The sequence below is a fragment of the Caretta caretta genome, chromosome 27 (genome assembly GCF_965140235.1).
Source record: "Caretta caretta isolate rCarCar2 chromosome 27, rCarCar1.hap1, whole genome shotgun sequence".
Taxonomy (NCBI): Eukaryota; Metazoa; Chordata; order Testudines; family Cheloniidae; genus Caretta; species Caretta caretta.
Genome location: NC_134232.1, coordinates 7,493,145 through 7,516,846, shown reverse-complemented (window position 1 = coordinate 7,516,846; position 23,702 = coordinate 7,493,145). Strand labels below are relative to the sequence as shown.

The window sequence follows — 23,702 nt, the reverse complement described above, 5'->3', positions numbered from 1 at the left end:
CAAACAGCATTGTGTTAAAGTGCACTCAGGAACCTTCATGGTGCACATGCAGGGTATACATCAGTGTTCTCCAACCTTTTTACACCCAAGATCAATTTTTGAATTTAAGGGCAACCCAGGATCTACCCTGCCCCTTCCCCGAGGCCCCACTCCACTCACTCCATCCCCCCGCTTGCTCTCCCCCACCCTCACCCTGGGGCCAAGGGGTTCGCAGTGTGGGAGGGGGCTCCAGGCTGAGGTGCAGGAGGGCATGTGGGGTGTTGGCAGGGGCTTGGGGTGCAGGAGGGGATTTGGGGTGCAGGAGGGGGCATGAGGTGCTGGCTCTGGGAGGGGGGTCAGGGCTGGGGCAGGGGGTTGGGGTACATGAGGGGGCTCACGGTGCTGGCTTGGGAGGACGGTCAGGGCTGGGGCTTGGGGTGCAGGAGGGGGTATGGGGAGCTGGCTCTGGGAGGGGGGTCAGGGCTGGGTCAGGGGGTTGGGGGGGGCTGGCTGTGAGAGGGGGCTGGGGTGCAGCCTCCTGCCTGGCGGCACTTACCGCAGGCAGCCCCTGGTTGGCAGCATAGCGAGGCTAAGGCAGGCTTCCTGCCTGCCCTGGCCCTACACCGCTCCTGGAAGGGGCCAACATGCTGCCCCTCTCTGCTGGCACCGAGACCCCTTCCCCCACCACGGGGCCGCACTGGCCACTTCTGGGAGTGGCGTGGGGCCGTGGCAGGCAGGGACCCTGCCTTAGCAGCAGCCCCGCTACACCACCAGAGATGGCAATCGACTGGGAGAGTCGCCAGGTTCGACCAGTCGATCACGATTGGTGACCACTCGTCTACATGGACCAATTAACGTACAACACATTAGTGCACTTTAGAATTCACCCCCCTCCCCCCCAGTGTGCATTACAACTCCGTGTAGACAAGCCCTTAGATACAAATAACTCTTTCCAATAAACACCGATTTCATTTGTTGTGTATCGGGGGTGAGGGTGGAGGGGGGGGTTAATCAGTGTACTGATTCCATCCAGGAGAGGGCAGTGGTGTACACACACACACACACACACACACCCCTGCCCCTTGGTCTGCCCCAATAGCACAGAACACAAAGGGTCTCTTTTAAAATGGGCTTGTCACACTGGAGTATCTGGGAGTCGGGCGGACGCATTTCTGACCTGCTCAGTAAACTCTCTTTATTGTGGTTGGGAATAATCCGTGTTTTAAAGGGGGCGTCGGGCCTCCTGCCCAAGCCTGCTGGGAACCCACCATCCCATCCTCATGTGATGTGGCAACGGCGGGGGCTGCGCTCGGACTGTGCTGCCAGATGAGACAGGAGGAGGCGGATGGGCAGGGAAGGAGGGCGCGTGAAGGCACACTTTGGGGTACTCTGGCCAGATCATGAAAAACACAGGAGTTCGGCTCCCCTTTTGGGTGGAATTTCGGGCCTGTTACTTTTATCTAACTGGATCTCCCAGACCTACTCGTAACTCACCCACCAGGAACCTGGGATCAGCCCTGTACTGCATCTCGTCCTTCTCCATTTCCAGGATCAGTGCCGGCCCAGGTGCTGCCCTCCAGCTAAGGGCAACACAGAGTTATGCAAAGCAGCCCACAGCTGCCCTCGCCTTTCATAGGAGATTACAGACCCCAGCATGCAATACTCCCGCTGCATCTGAAGAGCCAAGCCGCGCTGCATGCTGGGACACGAAGTCTTTGCTTGGTGAACCCCGTGGGGCAGGGATTGGGCCTTCTCTGCTTGGGAAGCGCCCAGCATGCTGTCTCAGCTCCGCATGGAAGACGTGGGAGGCCGCAATCCACTCCATGTTAAGCGGGGCCTTCTGGGTGCTGTCACAGAACACCCTGCCTCCCCCTCCTCTCACCTCCTTCAGCTCCAGGTCAGGCAGGGCGGCCCTCTCAATGTCGCTCAGTTTCTTCAGGTTGCGCTTGACGCTCTGGTCCTGGAAGTCAGAGTAGTCGAACTGCCGGGCCTGCATGCCGTGCTTCAGGGTGTGGGCTGACATCTCCAGGTTCTTCTCCAGCTGCAGGACCAAGGGGGGACAGGAAAGGAATCATCTGATTGGGGTGATGAGACGCAGCCCCCGCTAAGAATACTGGCAGCTATGGCATGCTCTCACTGCAGGCTGGCCAGAGACCTAGGTCTAGGTCTAATCTACAAATGAGGCCCAACTCATTTAGGGATGACGGGAGAAAGGCACCTCCCAGCGTATGAATGCTACTCTTTGGCTACCCCCTGGCAGCAGCAGGAGCTGCCCCGGTTTTCTGTGCTTGTCTGCAATGGACTTTGGGGACAACCTGCCTGCCTCTGCTCAGCGTCACACTCTGTGGCCTGCAGCCCGGTCTCATACCATGACCTGCTTGTTGTAGTCCGTGATGTTGGTGTTGTAAGCCCAGGACGCCTCGCTGTAGGCGTTCCACACCACTTCGGCCGTGCTGTTGTACTCCCCCAAGAAGTCTTTGGCTTGTGCTTCGTCCGCTACTTTATCTAGAAGTGGGGAAAATCCAATGGATAACGTAGGAAAATGAGCTCTTCCCCTTGTGTGAGCAGAACCTCCTTGGAGAAACCATGAATCCAGTGCCACAGGCTCTCCACGCATCTGAGCGGGCACCACTTCCTGCCCCCTTAGAGGGACGTGACAGGAGAAGCCAACAGAAGAGTAGCAGGTCGACACTAGTGAAGCATCTGCCTTTGTTCATCTGGACAGGAGTAGCCAGGCTGAGCCCAGCATTCTAGTCCAGAAAGCTACCTCATGGATGATCTGTTACATCGGGAGAGCAGGAAGTACTCTAACAGAAGAGACCCTTGGTCCATCTCGTTGTGGATCAGGTGTCCAGCCAATGGCTCATGTTTCAAAGGAAGGTGCAGTGCCCCACGAAGCACATGACTGTGTGATGCTATCTGGAGCCCAGCCGGAGCACGGTGCTATTTCGGACTAGCCCATCTCACCACGCTCTAGCAGAGACATTGCCCACCTCCCACGTGTATTCTGAGTAGCAATGCCATGCTGTGTCCATCTGGGGACACCTCCCAACACCCCTGGACCCAGCGCTGAGGATTTACCGATGCCATCAGGGTAGCCCTCAGGGACAGGCGGGCGCCACTCGAAGTCCGGCCAGCCCAGTGTTTCGTTCCTTTTGTTGTTCTGATTCTGAAGCCACGCTGTCACAGGGCTGAAGTACTCCAGGAGGGCCCCAGCGTCCATCTTCTCCATGCCAGTCATATTGAAGAGGATCTCTTGCCAGGGCTTGGAAGAGCCAGCTTTCAACACCTCACTGCAGAGAACCGGGAAAGCAAATGCCAGCAAGAGACAATGAGATGGACATGCCAAGCAAAGCATGTATAGTTTTGCACATCAAGAGACGGGTGTGATGCTGGGAGAGCAGGTGCCAGCTCATGCCAAAGTCCCCATGTCTCAATTGAATGCTGACACACACAGAGCTGGAATGAGTCTGCCCTCACCTGTGTGTTAGTGTTATTAAAATAGGTATTAGAATGATAAAAATGTGTCTAGAATGCTTGTGAGTTGCTGCATGCATTAATCTCACTGATAGCATTTGTACCCCCAGTGTAATATTTGAGCAGTTGTATTGTGAGCCTCTGTGACTGTGTAACTCTCCAGACAGGAGAGAGACATTAATTACTGTGAAGTGCTGATCATCAACACAATGTGTTACGTCCTCCCCAACAGGAAAAGTCCATTGACACCAGACAAACTATTGTGGGACATTAAAGAGGACAAAATACTTCGTTGTTCTGTCCTCCTTCCCATGAAGATGAGTCCTGTAAGTGGATTCCTCTGATCAGCTGAGTTCGCAGCTCAGAGCACATGGCAGGAAGGGGATAAAAACCCAAAACAAAAGGAACCTGGTATCTCTATGCTGCTTGGATGCTGGGGCGCAAGGGTTTTCTAGACATAAGCAAGAGTTTCCCAGCTGCTTACCCTGGGTTAGCTCTAAAGGACATATACAGCTTGCTGATTATAGAACTTCTATTACCTTTTGAAACTTGATTGTAACTGATTTGTTTATATATATTTACCTGCTTTAACCTTGTAAATAACTCTCTAATTTCCTTTTTCAACTTAAAAAATCTTTATATAGTTTATTATAATATTGGCTACAAGTGTTGTCTTTAGTGTGAGAGCTAAGGTGCAATTGACCTGGGGTAAGTGACTGGTCCTTTGAGACTGAGACTAACCTGAATATTGCTGTGATTCTTGGCATAAGGGACCATCTGTCACAAAAGTATCTTCACCTGGGTGGTGAGGTGGGTGGGGGTGTCGAAGGGGACTGTCTGTGACTCCATGCATATGTTGTTATTAGTGCCTGAGGAGTTCACACTTGGTAATTGGTTGATGAGCTTTAAGTGTAGAACTCACAGTCAGTTTGGGGTTTGTGCCCGGCTTCCTAACAGTCTGTCCTGAGTCACTGCAGCCAGTGTTATGGGCAATCGATTCTCAGGCTTCAGGGGATCAACTGGTCACCCCAGGCTCAGAGGAGCATCTCTTCTCACCATGTGCTTAAGTCACTTTGGAAAATGACACCCAGGCCCCTAAATCACTTAGGTGTCTTTAAAAATTGGACAGCTGGACCTTGGTCAGCTCCCAGACTGCTACACTGGGCATCACAAAATGGGGAAGAGATGGCCAGCCCTCTGTGGAGATAGAGGTGGTTAGGGACTATTTAGAAAAGCTGGACGTGCACAAGTCCATGGGGCCGGATGAGTTGCATCCGAGAGTGCTGAAGGAACTGGCGGCTGTGATTGCAGAGCCATTGGCCATTATCTTTGAAAACTCGTGGCGAACCGGGGAAGTCCCGGATGACTGGAAAAAGGCTAATGTAGTGCCAATCTTTAAAAAAGGGAAGAAGGAGGATCCTGGGAACTACAGGCCAGTCAGCCTCACTTCAGTTCCTGGAAAAATCATGGAGCAGGTCCTCAAAGAATCAATCCTGAAGCACTTGCATGAGAGGAAAGTGATCAGGAACAGCCAGCATGGATTCACCAAGGGAAGGTCATGCCTGACTAATCTAATCGCCTTTTATGATGAGATTACTGGTTCTGTGGATGAAGGGAAAGCAGTGGATGTATTGTTTCTTGACTTTAGCAAAGCTTTTGACACGGTCTCCCACAGTATTCTTGTCAGCAAGTTAAGGAAGTATGGGCTGGATGAATGCACTACAAGGTGGGTAGAAAGCTGGCTAGATTGTCGGGCTCAACGGGTAGTGATCAATGGCTCCATATCTAGTTGGCAGCCGGTATCAAGTGGAGTACCCCAAGGGTCGGTCCTGGGGCCGGTTTTGTTCAATATCTTCATAAATGATCTGGAGGATGGTGTGGATTGCACTCTCAGCAAATTTGCAGATGATACTAAACTGGGAGGAGTGGTAGATACGCTGGAGGGGAGGGATAGGATAAAGAAAGACCTAGACAAATTGGAGGATTGGGCCAAAAGAAATCTGATGAGGTTCAATAAGGATAAGTGCAGGGTCCTGCACTTAGGACGGAAGAACCCAATGCACAGCTACAGACTAGGGACCGAATGGCTAGGCAGCAGTTCTGCGGAAAAGGACCTAGGGGTGACAGTGGACGAGAAGCTGGATATGAGTCAGCAGTGTGCCCTTGTTGCCAAGAAGGCCAATGGCATTTTGGGATGTATAAGTAGGGGCATAGCGAGCAGATCGAGGGACGTGATCGTTCCCCTCTATTCGACATTGGTGAGGCCTCATCTGGAGTACTGTGTCCAGTTTTGGGCCCCACACTTCAAGAAGGATGTGGATAAATTGGAGAGAGTCCAGCGAAGGGCAACAAAAATGATTAGGGGACTGGAACACATGAGTTATGAGGAGAGGCTGAGGGAGCTGGGATTGTTTAGCCTGCAGAAGAGAAGAATGAGGGGGGATTTGATAGCTGCTTTCAACTACCTGAAAGGGGGTTCCAAAGAGGATGGCTCTAGACTGTTCTCAATTGTAGCAGATGACAGAACGAGGAGTAATGGTCTCAAGTTGCAGTGGGGGAGGTTTAGATTGGATATTAGGAAAAACTTTTTCACTAAGAGGGTGGTGAAACACTGGAATGCGTTACCTAGGGAGGTGGTAGAATCTCCTTCCTTAGAGGTTTTTAAGGTCAGGCTTGACAGAGCCCTGGCTGGGATGATTTAACTGGGAATTGGTCCTGCTTTGAGCAGGGGGTTGGACTAGATGACCTTCTGGGGTCCCTTCCAACCCTGATATTCTATGATTCTATGATTCTGTTTTTGGGCTTCGTTCAGGCCTGGAGTTGCATCAACTTACATTAGTGCTGGATTTGCAGAAAGTAGTCTTTACACACATCCCTGCCACTTTCACAGAGGGCACCCATCCCTGTATGGAGAACGTGCCCTTAGCTGGGACTTGAACAGGGATTCAGGCGATTAAAACAGCCACACTACCACTTGAGCTGAAGGCTAATCTTCAGCTAGTCCTAGTGTAGGGACTGACAGCCTCCTGGACCTCCAGCCTGTAGGGAGCAAGGCCATCACATATCCCCCAGATGAACCGATGCACTGATCCCATAAGAACAGCCATTCTGGCTCAGACCAACGGTCCCTCTAGCCCAATCTCATGTCTTCTGACAGTGGCCAGTGCCAGATGCTTTGGAGGGAACCAATGAGAGAGGCTAGTGGAGAATGAAGACACCCCGCCCCCCATGCCTTTTGTGACCTCTTGTGGTCCTTTCTAACCCCCCTGCTAGGGCTGGGGCTCCGGGCTGAGCAGCTCACCCCCTTCTTTCCCAAATCCTCCCTCGGCTCTCACCCGAGTTTCGCTCCTGCCTCTTTAGATGTGTAGATGTCACAGGTGTGCAAGGGGCCGGTGTGATTGGCAGCTTGGCACAGGGCCTTGTGAAACTGGAACTGCAGAATAAAGCTCACAAAATACCTGTGAAGAAAGCAAGTGCCATAATAACATAAGAATGGCCATACTGGGTCAGACCAAAGGACCATCTAGCCCAGTATCCTGTCTTCCAACAGTGGCCAGTGCCAGGCGCCCCAGAGGGAATGAACAGAACAGGTCATCATCAAGTGATCCATCCACTGTCGCCCATTCCCAGCTTCTGGCAAACAGAGGCTAGGGACACCATTCCTGCCCATCCTGGCTAATAGCCATTGATGGACCTATCCCCCATGAATTTATCTAGTTCTTTTTTGAACCCTGTTATAGTCTTGGCCTTCACAACATCCTCTGGCAAGGAGTTCCACAGGTTGACTGCGTTGTGTGAAGAAATACTTCCTTTCATTTGTTTTAAACTGGCTGCCTATTTATTTCAGTCCTCAGGGCTGAGCAATGGGAATGGGGGAGAGAGACCAGCCCCAGTACTTTTGCCTCCTGCCATTTACATTCTTCACATCTTTGGAATCATTCTAGGCCCTGAACAATAAAGGGCCCCGATGGTGACTGGTGCGATTAGGCTGTTTCAGAGTCCAACCAGGGGTTTTTGTGCTGACAAAGGGGAGGAGACGAGAGACAGCACTGGGATCAGACAGAAGCACTGTGTACATTTCACCGTCACTGCCCTGTACTCCGGTCTCCTGAAGCTGCAGAGCTGGGTTCCCCACACTGTGCTGTACCCCAGTCCTGACCCACAGCACCCCCTGTCATTGCAAACCTGGGCTCCCCACACTGCTCTGCCGATGGTGATTCTATGTGTTGTGCCATTACAAACATTGTGAGTATCAGGGGCAATAGCATCGAATAACTTTAGGTTACCCAGGCTGTATATGAGAGTCTCCAGGAACTGTCACTAATTTTAAGGCTCACTGGGGCCCTGCCACGCATCAGCTTAGCTAGTACATGGCATAGTTCACCCCTTATTATTCCAGTGCAGGGTCCCACACAGCTTTGCCAGTGGGCCACTATCCTGGCCTACAGAACTCCTAGCCGGAGAGACAGATAGGTATGACCTGTAGGTGCCCCTCGCTGCCGGTCTGGAGGACGCTGCCTGATCCAGACAGCAAGCTGCAGCCACTTCCTGTGGTTTTTGTGATACAGATAAACGTGCCACAAAGGACTAGAGTGGAGCCTCGTCAAATTCAGGCTGGTGGATTGGCCCAGCGCACCCGCACATGCCAGTGGTCCGAGAAGCAAGTCACGAAGTACCTGATGTAGGGGGTGTTGCCAGGGATGTGATACTTTGCACCAGGGTCAAAGTTGGTTTCGTTCCTTGCAATGGGAGGACAGATGCCCTGATATTTAGTTCTGTAAAACAAAGGGGTTGGGGGGACAAAATGAACAGCATTAGCAGGGGCCTGAAAGAATCGGACACATGAGTCGTCCCCCCCCCCCCCCCCCCCCCGGTGTGTGCATAGTAAAGAGGAAACAAGAAGAAGGAAGAGGGGAAGCTATAGTGATGAACAGCCCTGAACGTGTCTGGGGCTTAATTTCAGATATTTCTATCCATCCACCCCCCAAACATCCGTCCCTCTGTCCACATATACACCCACGCACCACCCACATATTAATCTATCCATCCATCCATCCATCCATCCATCCACCCACCCACATACCCATCCATCTACCCACCCACATACCCATCCATCTATCCACATATACACCCCCCCCATCCATCCAGACACCCACTCACCCACATATCCATCCATGCATCTATCTTCGCACAAACATACCCATCCATCTATCCACATATCCACCCATCCACCCATCCATCTATCCACATATACACCCGTCCATCCATCCACATACTCTTCCATCCATCCACCCACCCACCCACATGCCCATCCATCTATCCACATATACACTCCCCCACCTATCCACCCACCCACATACCCATCCATCCACTCACCAACACACCCATCCATCTTCGCACAAACATACCCATCCATCTATCCACATATACACGTATCCATCCACCCGCCCACATACCCATCTATCTATCCACATATACACCCACCCACCTACTCATCCATCCATCCACCCACCCACCCACATGCCCATCCATCTATCCACATATACACTCCCCCACCTATCCACCCACCCACATACCCATCCATCCACTCACCAACACACCCATCCATCTTCGCACAAACATACCCATCCATCTATCCACATATACACATATCCATCCACCCGCCCACATACCCATCTATCTATCCACATATACACCCACCCACCTACTCATCCATCCATCCACCCACCCACCCACCCACATACCCATCCATCTATCCACATATACACTCCCCCACCTATCCACCCACCCACATACCCATCCATCCACTCACCAACACACCCATCCATCTTCGCACAAACATACCCATCCATCTATCCACATATACACGTATCCATCCACCCGCCCACATACCCATCTATCTATCCACATATACACCCACCCACCTACTCATCCATCCATCCACCCACCCACATACCCATCCATCTATCCACCTACTCACCCACATACATACCTATCCATTCACCCACCTACCCACATATACACCCATCCATCCACCCACCCACATACATACCTATCCATCCATCCATTCATTTACCAGAGTATTGGCCTGGTCCCAAAGCTAAGAACATGCTCTCTTGTTAGATTTCTGGTATTCCCCGTTGGTCACAAGGTTCCTCCTCTTCTGATCCCAACCAGGATGCACGAGTGCAAAGGTGGCCATAATGGCTGCCCAAAGGCACCTGACCTAGCCACATCAATGAAAGGTTCGGGACTGACATTTGGGTCAGTTTCTTCTTTTCTCCAGCCACATTTGTCCCAGCCCATTCTCAAGGGTAAAATTGCAACTACACTGTCTCTATTCATTTCAGCCCATGCTGGGGCCGAGGGTGAACTAATCCGGTCAACTCACAAGCAATCACCATCTGTTTGCACGGTGCATCTTTCAAACCAGAAACAGCACAAAACTATTCACGCTTCACACATGCATGTTCACTTATGCTCACACCCATGAACATACACACGTGTGCACACACCCATGGGCGCACAGGTGCACACCCACACACACCTGTGTGGGAAGAAACACGCATGCACACACATGTTCATCAACCACACATGTGTGTGCATTCACACCAGCGTGCCCTTTACCTCAGATACCACCAGTCATAGTTGTAGCGGCTAGGGGGGGTGCGGCCACTGAAGACATTCCAGCGCCACTGGTCGATGAGGTAACCGAAGGGGAGAAAGGCAATCTTCTCCAAGGCCATTTTCAGCAAGTAGTTGATGTCACTCTCTGCAAGAAACAGAGCCGGAGTGAAGCAGGGAAGGGACCTGGGGGGATGCAGACATTAGCCCAGGCTTCCTGGAAAGAGCCCCTGGACCTCTGCAGTGGGAATTGTGCCCAGGCAGCTTCCTTAGTTGGCCAGAGGAGCAGGAAGGTCTGCGGGGGCAAGCTAAAATGGCATTGTGACACAATGTGCCCCTTTCCTTCAGCAATCACCTCGCTAGACACTCCTCCCTGGCTCTCCTGACTAGAACGGGGTGACATTTTTTTGACAAAACTTTTATTTTTTCCCCACCGAAAACACCCAACGCATTGTCGGGTCCCCCAAAGCATTGTGGCAATTCATGCCAAATCTGCCAAATTGTTTCAGCCGGAAAAAGAGAAAACCGAAAAATGCTGCTTTTTCCAGTCAAAACGACTTTTGGTTTCAAATTTTACGTCCATTTTATTTGATTTTTCCCCCAACCCCTTCAAAATAAAAGTTTGTTCGACCCGAAACGATTTTTGTCCCGACGTTTCAGGCCAGGACGGAGGTGCGCTGACAGGGCTCCAGACCGGATTCATAATCATCAGCATAAATACGATCCCAAGAACACTTTGTCCCCTGCGAAGCAGCCGCTGGCTTGCAGCAGCAGTTTCCAAAATGCGTTTGGCTCAACCTGGTGCCATCTGGCTCAACACGTGGGCCGGTTAAAGCCCAGCTCCAGGACAGAGCCTTTCCAGCCTTGCCTTTCTCCAGCAGAAACTAGTCACTTTCACTCAGACAGCTGGCCCGGGCCTAAGAGGAATTCACTGAGCATGAAACCCAGCCCAGAGAGCTGACTTCTCCTTGGAAATAGGCTTGCTTGGCTGCAAGATCCAGATTCCAGAAAGAAACCAGGAACAGCTCTGCAAGGGGAACTCTGTTCTGTTGGCAGGGAGAAGGGTTTGCTTCAAAGCAAACGAGGCACAGAGCCCCGGTTCCCAAGCCAGCCTGCGATTCAGCACCCAGGGGTGTTGCCGTGGGAGTCCTTCAGGGGTGCAGACAATGGCATCTCGGTGTCTGGGCACCAGCCTGCTCCTGCAATCGGATCCATGCAATTACACTCCAAAGCTGGAGGCTAGTTTGAGGCCCCTTTCAAAACCTCTGCACTTGCACTGGTTTGAAACTCCCAAGGCTCTTCCGGCCGTGTGATGACTCTTGCTTTGCATCCAAATAAGCGAGATCAGACTCGGACCCGTGGTCATTCAAATCTTAAGGACAAATAATCCACAAGTCCCTATTCTGTTTTTGCTCAGGCAAAATGTCCATTGACGTTCATGGGCCTGAACCCGAGAGGTGCTGAGCACCCACAACCCCCAGGGAGCCAGCGGGCTCAGGCCCAGGGTCAGTTTTCCCTGAGTAAGAGCTTCCTGGGTCCCAGCGTTTGACGCCTTGCTCCCCTTGCTGACCCAGTGCACAGGGTGGGTGCTAGCCTCGGAATCCCAGCCTAGCAATAGGATCAGCCGCAGCAGCCGCCCGTGTAGCCCCGGCTATCCTCCCCCTGAGAGGCAAATCGTCCGCTCTCATCAGAAGAAGCTAATTGCAGGTGACCTTTGCTGCGGCTTCCCGTCATCACATTAGCTCATACACTTCTCCTCCGCCCCACAAAGACGCTCGCCTCACCGAAAAGCCTGGACCTGCCGGTGCAGCCTTTGGCTGGGTTATTTAAAGGAGCCTGCCCCTCAGCGAGCAGTTCCCAGGGCTGCAGGGTGGGCAAGTGCCCATGGCTTCAGAACCAGGCGAGCCCCGAATCTCAGCCCAAACAGGTCTTTGGCTGGAGCAGGATTGGGGGACGGGGGAAGGTTCATTCTTTGGAAGGGGAAGTGAACAACTGCCCTGCTGTTGGTCAGGAGGATGCTGGCTGGGTTCCTTAGACTCATGGCCCCTCTCCGCTGCCCGCGTCTCTGGACACCTGGGTCCAGAGCCTCATCTGGTGTAAGCTGGTATAGCTCCACTGAAGTCAATGGAGTTAGGCCAATTTACAGCAGCTGAGGACCTAGGGCCACTACTTTCAGGTGCTGCCATGGGAGGTTAGCACGAGGGGCCTGTAAGCCACAACTGCCAGGGTCTTGTCCAAGCTCTGCCACAGACGTGCCATATAACCCTGATCACGTCACTTAACCTCGCTGTTCCTTAGTTTCTCCATTCGTCAGTGATAATGATACTCACGCCCTTTGGGAAGTGCTCTGAGATCTCTCGATTTAAGAATGCCCCACAAGTGCTAGGTGTGAGTAAAAATAAATGCACCAGTCTGGGATGTAGGAGCTGCACCAGCACGGAGAGCAGCCCCCAGGCAAGGAGTGACGATGGCTAGAAGCACTCAGAAAATCCCCTCAGAGCTAACTCTGGACTCAGATGCTCTCCTGGACCAGCCAACGTGCAACACAAGAGCTGGAGGGACTGGGCAGCTGGGGGTGTGATGACAGTGGGGAGCCCAAACCCCTCCAGCCTAAAGACACACTTGGGCATGAACGGCAGAGTTAGCAACTTGCATGCTGGAGGCAGGGGAGAGTGTGTGGAAGGTGCCCTGGTTCAGAGCAGCCATACCAGGGCCCTGGCGCTTTCCTCCCTGCAGATCTCAGCTCATGCTGCAGCCCCCTACCCACCCCGCCCCCTGTCCAGAGGAGGTATCTGGTTCCCGGTGCCTTGGGGGCATGTCCCCGCTGGTACCTGCATCCTGGGTGACTTGGCTGAGGAGCCCGAGCTTCTGGAGATGCCCGGGGGTGGAGACCGACAGGCTCATGACGTCGCCGATGGCCTCGTGGAAGCCGGGGTTGGCCCCGCTGCGGAAGGTGACCGGCTGGTCCTTGTACTGCAGGTAGTACTCGACGTGCCCCATCTCGTGGTGCACCGTGAAGAGCTGCTCCATGGTGACTGTGGTGCACTGCTTGATCCTGCAGGGCGAGGGGCAGAGTCCTGTCCACACGCGCCCTTTGCACTGAGGAGGGCTTGACCTGCCTGCTCCCCCTGCTGGGATACACACAGCCCCGGGAGGGAGGGAGGGAGCCTGCTAGCCCCTGGCAGGTGGGAAGCAACATACTCTGTGGGGCAGGGACAGTCAGCAGCCCGCACAACCCCCCACCCCTGCTGGGAACACTGGGGGGATGGAGAACACCCTCCTATTGCTCCCTCCTCGCTCCCCCCAGTAACGGATTCTCACAGCAGCACAGAAGGGACCCTAGGGTGCTGGCGAGGGTCAGTGCAAAGGGGGACTCCGGCAGGTGGTGTCAGTGGAGAGGGGAGAACATGGGCTGCTAAGCCGGATGGGAGAAGGAGTTCTGCCGGGATGGGAACACGTTAGCTATGCAGACAGAACGCACCCCCCCACCCCACATTGCTGCATCTCTGCTGAGGGCAGGGGGAGGGTTGCTGGCATGGTTACATGGCTAGGAGGTGTGGGGGGGATGTGTCACCCTCGGGAACTTGCCGGCATGGTTCTGTGGCTAGGAGATGTGGGGGGGTGGGTGGCGGTTTCTGCTGGCATGGTTACATGGCTAGGAGGTGTGGGGGGGATGTGTCACCCTCGGGGGCTTGCCAGCATGGTTATGTGGCTAGGAGATGTGTGTGTGGGGGGGTGGCAGTTTCTGCTGGCATGGTTACATGGCTAGGAGGCGTGGGGGGGATGTGTCACCCTCGGGGGCTTGCTGGCATGGTTATGTGGCTAGGAGATGTGTGTGTGTGGGGGGGGGGGTGGCAGTTTCTGCTGGCATGGTTACATGGCTAGGAGGCGTGGGGGGGATGTGTCACCCTCGGGGGCTTGCCGGCATGGTTATGTGGCTAGGAGATGTGGGGGGGGGCAGTTTCTGCTGGCATGGTTCTGTGGCTAAGAGGTGCAGGAGGGGTCACACTGGGGGGTTTCTGGCATGGTTAAGTGGCTAGGAGGTGCAGGGAGGTCACCTTTGGGGGGTTGCCGGCATAGTTACGTGGCTAAAAGGTGCGGGCAGGGGGGCTCACGCTCCTGACCGACATAGCTATGCCAGTATGTGTTGACCAGGCCTAACTCCTATCTCAGGAGCTGCTAGGAAGAAAGCAGAGGTGGGGCTGGGCTGGGAAACTGAGGCAAAGGGACGTGTCCCCTGGCAGGTGGCACACTCAGCTCCCTCCCACCCGCCAGATTCCTTGCAGCGCTATCATGGCCCTCGTCCCCAGGCTGTGCGTGGAGTCAAGAGGCTCCCCAGCCTCTCTCTCCAGTGGGGCCTGGCCTCCCGCCCCCACACACCTGAAGTCCTTGCGGTTGTAGAAGTCCCAGGCGGAGGCGTGGCACACCACCTCCCGCCCGTCCGCCGGCTTCTCCAGCATGGACTTCTCCCAGAACTCCGGCGGCATCCCCAGCAGCCCCAGCGAGGTGAAGAACTCCTCGGAGACCCGGAACATGTGCGTAGCGTTCCAGTTCTGGACAAGCAGAGCCGAGGGAAGCCATCATTACACGAGCCAGGAGGAGGCCGCCTGGGGCCGGGACGCTCCCGGGCCAGTCATGCAGCGCAAGCCTCAGCCGTGGGAGGGTCACGTCTTCTCCCAAGGAGTGGCGAAGGGGGCCAGGTTCACAGCCCTGGAGAACAGGGCGTTCTGCCGATCCCCAGGAGAGATACAGTGGGGCAGCTCCCCTGCGCTACCCCACCAGTGCCCCCCCACCATAGGCGCCGACCTCCCCTCTTTCCCGTGGGTGCTCGACCCCCACCCCCACCCCTTCAATGAGGCCACGCCCCTGCCCTGCCCCCATTCCAACTCCTTCCCCAAATCCCCGCCCCGGGCGGTCAAAGCAGATTTGTCCAAGTTGGCAGCCTTTTTATCAGCCCTTCCCCAGAAAATTAGTTTTGCCCTGGGCTCAGACCTGGAGGCTGTTGCCACTGAAAATGGTTTGTGGTCGTGAGTTTCCCCTGACCACAGAAGGGAAGCCCCCCCCCCTCTTTCTCCCTCTGCTGTTGGCCTTGGGCTGATGGTGCTAAGATCACTCCCATGAGCCCTGCACCCTGCATCACTGGGAATTTGAATATCCAAGCCGGATGTTTTACTAAAAGATCTGCTCTCGTTCAAGCAGGAACCAATGCAGGGAAGTCCCCTGGCCTGTGCTGTGCAGGCAGTCAGACGAGGTGACCACTGTGGTCCCTTCTGGCCTCAGAGTGTCTCCTCCTATGCCTCCGGCCAGGCGGTGTGGGGGATGCAGTTTGGATGAGAGATGTTCTATGGGGTAAAACATGCCAGGCTCAGCACGGCCCCTCCAGGAGCGACGCGGCTCATCGCTACGGGCAGCGCTCTGCAAACCGCCCCATGGGCAGCAGGCAGGCGTCCTCGTCTCTTGCGGGGTGATTTACCTGCCTCTACCCACAATCCCCAGCACTCAAGCCCTATGTAGGCAAGAGGCTAAACACCCGCAGCGAATGGCCACCAGGTTCTTACTTGCTCCACCATGGCGCTGGTGACGTCCAGGTTGGGTTTGCCCGGGAAGGGGACCATCATATCGTAGATATTGTTCCACTGCTGGGCCCACATGTTGCCTGGAGAGAGAACAGCACAGCTCAGGGGTTTGCTACAGCAGGCAGCTGTTCCTATGAACCACCTCTGGCTGCCTCTAGACGGAGCAGAGAGCTCAGGGCCCATCAGCACACTTTCCTCCAGGGAGCAGGACAGATGGCCACCTACAAGCCTACTGGAGCATCCCTGGAGAAAGGGAGCTTTGGAGCACAGCAGGGGCTCGTCTGGGAGAAGGTATGTGACGGCTCCTTGACTTTCCTCCCTCGTTTCAGCACCTTTTGGAGCTGGAGACGGAGAGGTCTCCTTTCCTTATCTCTAGCTGCAATAAGAGGAAGCGCTGTCCAACAGTCAGAGCACTCCCAGGCTCCGTTGCCTGCCCCGCCATTGACTCATTGGGTGATCCCCAGGCAAATCACTGCCTGGCTCCGTGACTCCTTTTCACACCTCTGTACAGCAGGGAGGACGCTTGCCTGGCGACGGGGCTGGGAAAAGTGCGGGAAGCTCTTCGGATGATGGGCACTACAGAAGTGCGGGTTACTGATGCCAGCAGGTGAGGGAGGAGATGGGGCCATGGCGGTGGGGTGGGATCAGATGCCCTCTACCAGGATCTTTGCAACTATCTGATTTCCTAACCATTTGCCAGCCCTTGGGAAGGCGCTATGGTGCCCTGCCATAGCTACTGCATGCAGGGTGGTTCGTGACAGTCTATGCAACCTCGTGCACAGAGCTTGGCTCCAAGCATTTCCCATTCCCTCGTGCTCCCCCCCAACCCCCGCCAATCAATCGCCTGGCATAAATTCAACTTCAAAGCCATGTAATTAGCGCGCACGGGTGCATGGAGGAATCTGTTGCAGGGCTAAATATCTGGGAATTCCTCCCAGCGCTGACTGGTCAGACCTGATCCTGGGGTTTGTTTGGGTTGTTCCCTCTGCTGTTTTCCTCCCTTTGGGGAGATCTGGAACTGCCTTGAGCAGCTGCTCTGGGCTGATAACAGACTGAGAACAATATGCTTCCAGCTCGAGCAGCTGTGCTGCTCACATGGCCTGATTGTCGGGGGCCACCAGCATGAGTGAGCGTCACGCAGTGATGGGCTAATCTGAGAACACGTTACGGCTCAAAGCACTCTGCAAACCCTGGGCAGGCAGCACTGTGGAAATGCAGCCACCGCTGGAGTCGAGGATGGCAGCTCAAGAGCACGCAGAAGTGGCAGGCGCTGGGAAGTCTCCTCTCTTAGAGAAAGTGCCCTGGAGATCTTTAATGCCAAGGCAGAACCTCAGTGTGTAGGATCTGCCACAGCCACCACGTGCGATGGGGGCCCATCAATCCCACAGGAGCCCTTGGGCCTCATTCAGCGTTGATGGGGGAGCTCAGTGCAGAACGGCCCCTGCTACGCCCAGCATCTCCCGAGCTCTGCTGGGGCAGGGAAGGAGCTGGTGTGGACCGTGTGCAGGACGTGTATGAAACCCCCTCGGCAGGGTGCTCTGTCCTGCTCTGGGGGCGGCTGGGACACAGGCAGAGCTTGATTGTTTAGATCAGGCAGGGGAGGCTTGTGTCTTTAGATTCAGAGGCCCTGGGTTCGATCCCGGCTGCCAACAACTCCCCCCGGAGTACAGCGTTCCTTGCACATGTAGTATCCAGAGCTGGGCACATAGGGCTGCAGCTGCCTGCCCCGAATCCAACCTCCCACTGCTACCCAAACGCTCCACAATTCCCCCTCCCTGTTGCTAACCTCATGTCCATTCCCCCCACCTCCCTCAATTTCCTTAGTGTTAGGATATAGATATTCAGGCCTGTCTGCAAAGGCCTGTACTTTAAGAATTTAGGTGTATTCTTATCACTTGGCTAGTTCCAGAGGTATAAAAGAAAGAATCAAAACCACTGTCTGCCAGTGTAAGGGCCTTCTCTTACTGTGACAGTTTGTGGCCCTGTGCTTAGGCTAAGGCCTTTGGCTAAGCAGCAGAGGCAGCCATAAGCTGGGAAGCGAACGGTCACATCCTCCCATTCCAAACTAGTCACACTGAAATAAAGTGCTATTCGGCTGTTAGGAATACAATCCTGTCCTGATAGTTCCTATCACCTCCAGAGAAAGGGAAGTGCCTAGAAAATGTAAAAGGAAACTTAGTTTGATAGCATCCTGTCTGGCAAGAACTCACTTATCAATAGCTGGGCTGTGAAATCCTCGCTTCTGTGTTGTCTTGTCATTGTAGTTCCCACTTTGCTATTGTTTGTCTGTATAATCTCTGTCTGGTTCTGTGATTGTTCCTGTCTGCTGTATAATTAATTTTGCTGGGTGTAAACTAATTAAGGTGGTGGGATATAATTGGTTACATAATCATGTTACAATATGTTAGGATTGGTTAGTTAAATTTCAGGAAAATGATTGGTTAAGGTATAGCTAAGGAGAACTCAAGTTTTACTATATAATCTGTAGTCAATGAGGAAGTGACTGGGTGTGGGTGGGGGTGGGCATGGGCATGGGGGTAAGGGAGATGGGAACAGGGAATGGGGGTAAGAAAATTGGAATCATGTTTTGCTAAAGGGGGAAATGGGAACAGGGAATGGGAGTAAGGAAGTTGGAATCATGTTTGGCTAAGGGCAGGAATGGGAACAGGGACACAGGCGTAAGGCTCTGTGGTGTCAGAGCTGGGAAGGAGGATACTAAGGAAGGAAACTGGAATCATGCTTGCTGGAAGTTCACCCCAATAAACATCAAATTGTTTGCATCTTTGGACTTCGGGTATTGTTGCTCTCTGTTCATGCGAGAAGGACCAGGGAAGTAAGTGGGTGAAGGAATAAGCCCCCTAACACTTAGCACAACGTCAGCTTGCACTGCTGCCAGATCTGCATGGGCACCCCATCCTCCTGAGGCAGCTACTGCCTTCGCACCCAGGAGTGGGAGAGGCGGGCGTCCCTTCCCAGCGGGCACAGGCCCTGCCTTATGCCCACTTACCCAGTAAATGAGCAGGGATGGGGCCCTGGAGGTTGATGTACTTGGGGCCGTAGCGTTCGTACAGCTTCCTCCTGACAAAGGCGTGGAGGTTCAGGTAGAGGGGCTCCAGCTGGTGGTAGAGTTCCTCCAGATCGTCCTCAAAAGTGGGCGAGTCGTACCAGGAGCGCCAGTAAGCGCCGGTATCCTTGAAACCTGGCAACGGAGAGCACAGGGCCAACAGCAATGAACTCCAGCGTCTTGCCAGGGACGGCAGTTCGGGGACCGCCCCTCCTTGCCTTTCTGCACAAAATCATCCCTGGGGGAGCAAGGATGCCCGCTGGAGGGATGCATGAAAGGCTGAGAGAGGCCCTGTGCCCAGTGGGTAGGGACGCCTGCTCCTCCAGGTGAGCTGCCAGCTGGGGACGGGGGGGAGTCCCCAGCTGGTACAGAGCCAGCACGACATCCCCGCTCATTCCCCAGGCCTTACTGATCAGGGGCGTGGCCAGAGGAAAGGGGGTGTGGTCAGAGGAAAGGGGGCATGTCCAGAACTCTGCTAGGCCCAGGCTAGAGCAGCCCCGAGGTTCCCTTTGTTGCACACTCTCAGGCCCTGCTCCGAGCAGAGCTTGGCCAGACCCAGGGACCTTGTGCAGTGGGCCAGAGTCTGATCTCACTTACATTTCATTGTGGGAACCCTACTGATGTGTAGCTGAGCAAGAATGCACCAGCAATGAGGAAACTGAGGCCCGGCTACTGCCCCCAGTGCACAGGGGTTGCCATGCTGAAATGGACCCATGGCCGTCAAGGCCGGCATCCTGTCTCCTGCGTTACCCAGCGTCAGATGTGGCACGAGAAGGTGCAGAACTTGCAGGGCTCGACTTTCCTCTCACTTCCACCAGCGGGGTTCCATCGGCTCCTCATTTACACCCGGGCAAGAGGAGACTAACTCCTTGAATGCACTCCTCATGCAATGCTGTACCGTGGGCGTGGGGCAGACATGCCTCCTGACCAAGGTTCCCTCTAATGTTTGACAGGCCGTGTGCGCAAAAAATTTCTTCTGTGCAAATTGTTGTGCGTGCATTGTTTTGTCGTGTGCACGGGGTTTAGGATCTGTGTGCGCACGCAAATGCGCACAGCTTAGAGGGAACAGTGCTCCTGACCCCAGGAGGAGCGATTGTCCTTCATCAGGTGTTTCTGAGCTTGGGGCTGGTTTGTGAGGCTCCCCTGTCCCCCACCCCCTGCTTGGTGACAGAGATGCCTGCAATAGCAGGAGACCGGACTCAATGTCTCACCGTCCATCCTGTAGGCCTCGTTGCTCAGCGTCACAAACTCCTCGTACTTGGGCCTCAGGGGGTTTCCAGCTGAGCTGTGCCAGCCCTCCCAGGCATAGAGCAGCTCCTTGTAGCTGCGGGAGTTGGCCATGGTGTTGGTTATCTCTGAGGCACGAAAGAGAAAAACACGACAGAGTCACGCCAGCTTTCGCGGCATGCAGGGGGAGTTTCTTTCCACCCACAATAGGTCTCCCCAATTTCCTAGGGCTGCACAGATCCCCAGCTGCACAGACACAAGCTGGGGCAGAGGGAGGGGTGTGAACCCCCATCAGGTTCTCTATCGCTCGCGGATCAAGCAGAGACGGGCCTGAGCTTGGAGGCAAACGCTCACAAACATCGGGGTGCCAGACAGTGCCCTGGCTTCACAATGGGCCAAAGCCACGGGAATGGTGGGGTGTCTGCAGCCCCGGTGCCTGTAACATGCTGAACAAACACCCCAGATCCAAACAGCACCCCCCCTCTCTGGGGCGCTGGACATCTGAAACTGGAGCAGGATTGTGTGGCTCCGGAGGGAGCAGAGGTTGTGATGCAGGAAGGCTTGTCGGCTCTAACGCCCGCCAGGAGCAGCCTAATACCCCTTTTCTCCTGCCCTTGTCTCATCTCCAGTTCAGTGTCGCCTTCCAGTCCCCCCTGAGCTGGAGCTGGCAACCCTGGGTTTGGGGCATGGAGGACTCTCTCATGTCGGAGCTGCCTGCCCCTGGACCCCCTCACCCTGTCACCTGCCTGTGGTGAGTGGTCAGCGCCTGAGACTTCAGAGAAAGTGTCGACAGGCCCATCACATACCCGGCCATTTGTGCAATATTGCAGGGAAGGGGAGAGGATTCCTCCCTGCCCAGCTGAACTGAGGAGTCTGATTTCCTTCCCCTCAACCACCAACACTGGCTTAGAGCTTCCAAATTCCACTGATGACAGTGACCAAACTCCCACGGACTTTAGTGCCACTAGGATCGGGGCCACTGAGCAAGCCGGAGGCTTTGGGCTGCTTTCTTGCCTCCTCGAGAAGGGGCCCAAATCTGGACGGTGCTGATCACGCTCGGCTCCCATTGTCTCCGGCAGAGGCTGAGGGCGCTCAGCACCTTGCAGGCTCAGGCCCACCTCCTGAGCTTCGAAGTTCAGAAAGCGACGGAGTACGAGTCATTGGGCTCAGGGCTCCCACCCAGCTGGGACGGGAAGGCACCGTACCTGGCTCCAAAGCCCAGCAGTTGGTGGTCTGGTTTGGAGGACACACCTTGGCAGTGGAATAGATATTGTCCATCTCGCTCAGGATGGTGTTGTACTGGGGGAGGAGGCAAAAGCAGATGTTAGGGGTTGAAGAACATGGAATCAGGGCTTCCTTCAGCACATGGGCACTACAGTCAGAGTTCAGGCACAGGGAGAGAACGGAGGATACCCTGCCTATGGACTGGCAGCACCTCTGAGGCTCCTGTCACTTTGGTACGTGGTTCTGTGTGCATGTCGTTTTGTGTGTGAGCTTGTGAGGGTGAATGGGAATGCAGGTGGGGGTGGCTGTGTGTGCCGTTTGGCTTGTGCAGTTTAATGTGTGTGGAGGAAGAAGGCTGGGCCTGCATATGGTTTGGGGGGGAGTGTATGGGAGCATGTGGCTTGGCAGAAGGGGGGCTGTAAATTCATGAAGGTGGAGGGTGCTTTTCTGTGGGAGTGCATTGTTAGTTGCTCATTAAAATAAGGGGCAAACAGGGGAGCCGATCTGACTGGTTAGACGGAGCCAAGCCATGCATCTCCCAAAGACGGCTCAGCGACCCAAGGTGAGGAACGGTGATGCGGTGTAACGAGCACCGTCAGTGATCCTGGCTTCGTGAGTCAGCCCTCCTGCCACACACAATCTGCAGCCTTAGCGAGACCATGGCAGGCTCATATGGGATCTATCGAAAACAAGGGACGCCCATCCCCAGGGCCAGACAAATAATGTGGCTGGCAGAGGGCCGACAGATGCTGTGCAAAGGCTCCCTTCCCGCCCCACAATCTACCGATACCACTAGATCCTGACCTAGAGCAACCCTGCTATTCATCACTCTGCCAGTACACCCCCAGCTCGACCTGCACCCCCTGCTATTCCAGTCCTGCTCTACACCCCCACCCCTGCACACAGCTCTTTGTTAAGACACCCGAGTTCTCTGCCAGTTTTCACACCCACTCCCCATCTTTACCAGCCCGATCTGCAGCACCCTGCCGATCCACCCCTGCCATCCACCTACGTCCCAGCGTGGCCACCTCGCCTTATGCCACGTAAAGCTGCCTCACTCACTGTCTAGGTCTCTTTTTGATCAGGGAACCATTTTGTAGGCTGGGAGCTTCCTAATATAGCCCACATAGCCAGGGGCCAGGGAATGCTGGGCTGTGGACCCACCTACCCTTCCACCCCATAGGACTGACTTCGGCAGCATTCAGATCTCCAGAGAATACAGTTCCTCGGGTTGACCAGGAAGCCTGCAAAGTGCTCCTGGAATTGTATTCAGCCAGCAGGAGGTCCGGCTGGATAGGATGCTGAGTTAGGAGAGTTGGTCTCTATTCCTGGTTCTGCCACTGGCTGGCTGTGTGACCTCCAGCAAGTTGTTTCCCTTCCTGTCTATTTAGGTGGTTGGCTCGTTGCAGCAGGGACTGACTCTCATGATGCGGGTATGCAGCACGCAGCACAAGGATGGGACCCTGATCCTGGCTGAGGCCTCTAGGCTCTGCTGGTGCTCTTTCTGTGAAGCCAGAGGGGCATTCTTGAGGCTGCTGAAAGTGTGGCTTGGATGATGAGATGGGGGCCTGAGGCCCTGACCACTTGTGACCACTAAAGATCCCCCAATGGTTTTCAGATAAGTAGAATTGTTAGCCCCATTGTTCCGGCCAAATTGCAGTTTGGGAAATCACATCCTGCTCCCTAATAGTCCCCTTAAGCTTTCAATGGAATGGTCATTCGCGCTTCTTGTCCTAAATTGCTATGTGGCATCAGCTTTTAAACAGCTGCCACATTGCACCTCAGAAGGGGCTGCATTGCAGTGGTGGGTAAAATGATTCTCACTGATATAGCGCTTTGGGAGGAAAGGCAGGCTCTGGGAGAATACACTCACTGAAAGCCCTTTTAAAAGAAGGAGTAGCTCTTCAGATACCCTCGGGTGCCGCTGCTTATAATGTCCTTTCCCTCTATTGCTGCGGCTGGCTCAGTTTAGTTACGAGGGAAGATCAAAGTTTGGGTCAACAGTTGCACTGGTTACGCTCACTGCCAGCAGCAGGACAATAGCAACAGGGCATTTCCTGCATCCTGAACACAACGACAATCTCTGGGAGAGGAAACTCCACAGCTTTGTCCCTTCCTCTGGCTGAACTCACACTGCTGAAGGCGGGAGGGGGCTGGGTGGGAAGCCTTTCTTCTGGAGAAGGAAGGTATTCGCATTCACTCCAAGCCTTACCAGCTGGGAAGGAATAAATACAGCTAATCGTCAGGAAGGAGATTTCAAAACTTGCTGCTTCTGTTCTAGCAGCTAAGAGTGGCAAAGGCTCAGGCTTCTCTCGGCGGGAGGGAGACACTGCCGACACTGCTCGCAGGAAGCCTGGCCTAGTGATGGAGTATGTCTGTGGGTCTAGCACCAGCATGTGGGGTCCCAGTGGCACAGCTTACACTTCTACGTGGTATTTCATCCCGGAGCTTCCCAATGCCCTTTGCAAACCAGACCCAGGTTCCTTGGGAGAGTTCAGCTCCCAGTTAGGCACCTAACCAAGTGGGCAGAT

At 54.5% G+C, this 23,702-nt stretch overlaps 1 protein-coding gene across 1 annotated transcript in view; it reads right to left on the bottom strand.

Moving 5' to 3' along the window:
* ACE (angiotensin I converting enzyme) overlaps positions 1-23,702 on the bottom strand; it is a 59,372-nt gene that overhangs the window by 13,545 nt on the left and 22,125 nt on the right. Inside the window, exons 3-14 of the mRNA XM_048830157.2 lie at positions 21,153-21,246; positions 19,932-20,075; positions 18,664-18,855; positions 15,639-15,736; positions 14,461-14,633; positions 12,912-13,135; positions 10,084-10,228; positions 8,133-8,231; positions 6,792-6,914; positions 3,061-3,272; positions 2,348-2,484; positions 1,862-2,020 (exon numbers count right to left, since the gene is read on the bottom strand). Coding sequence (XP_048686114.2) covers positions 1,862-2,020; positions 2,348-2,484; positions 3,061-3,272; positions 6,792-6,914; positions 8,133-8,231; positions 10,084-10,228; positions 12,912-13,135; positions 14,461-14,633; positions 15,639-15,736; positions 18,664-18,855; positions 19,932-20,075; positions 21,153-21,246 — 1,800 coding nt within the window. The remainder of the gene's footprint in view (positions 1-1,861; positions 2,021-2,347; positions 2,485-3,060; positions 3,273-6,791; positions 6,915-8,132; positions 8,232-10,083; positions 10,229-12,911; positions 13,136-14,460; positions 14,634-15,638; positions 15,737-18,663; positions 18,856-19,931; positions 20,076-21,152; positions 21,247-23,702) is intronic.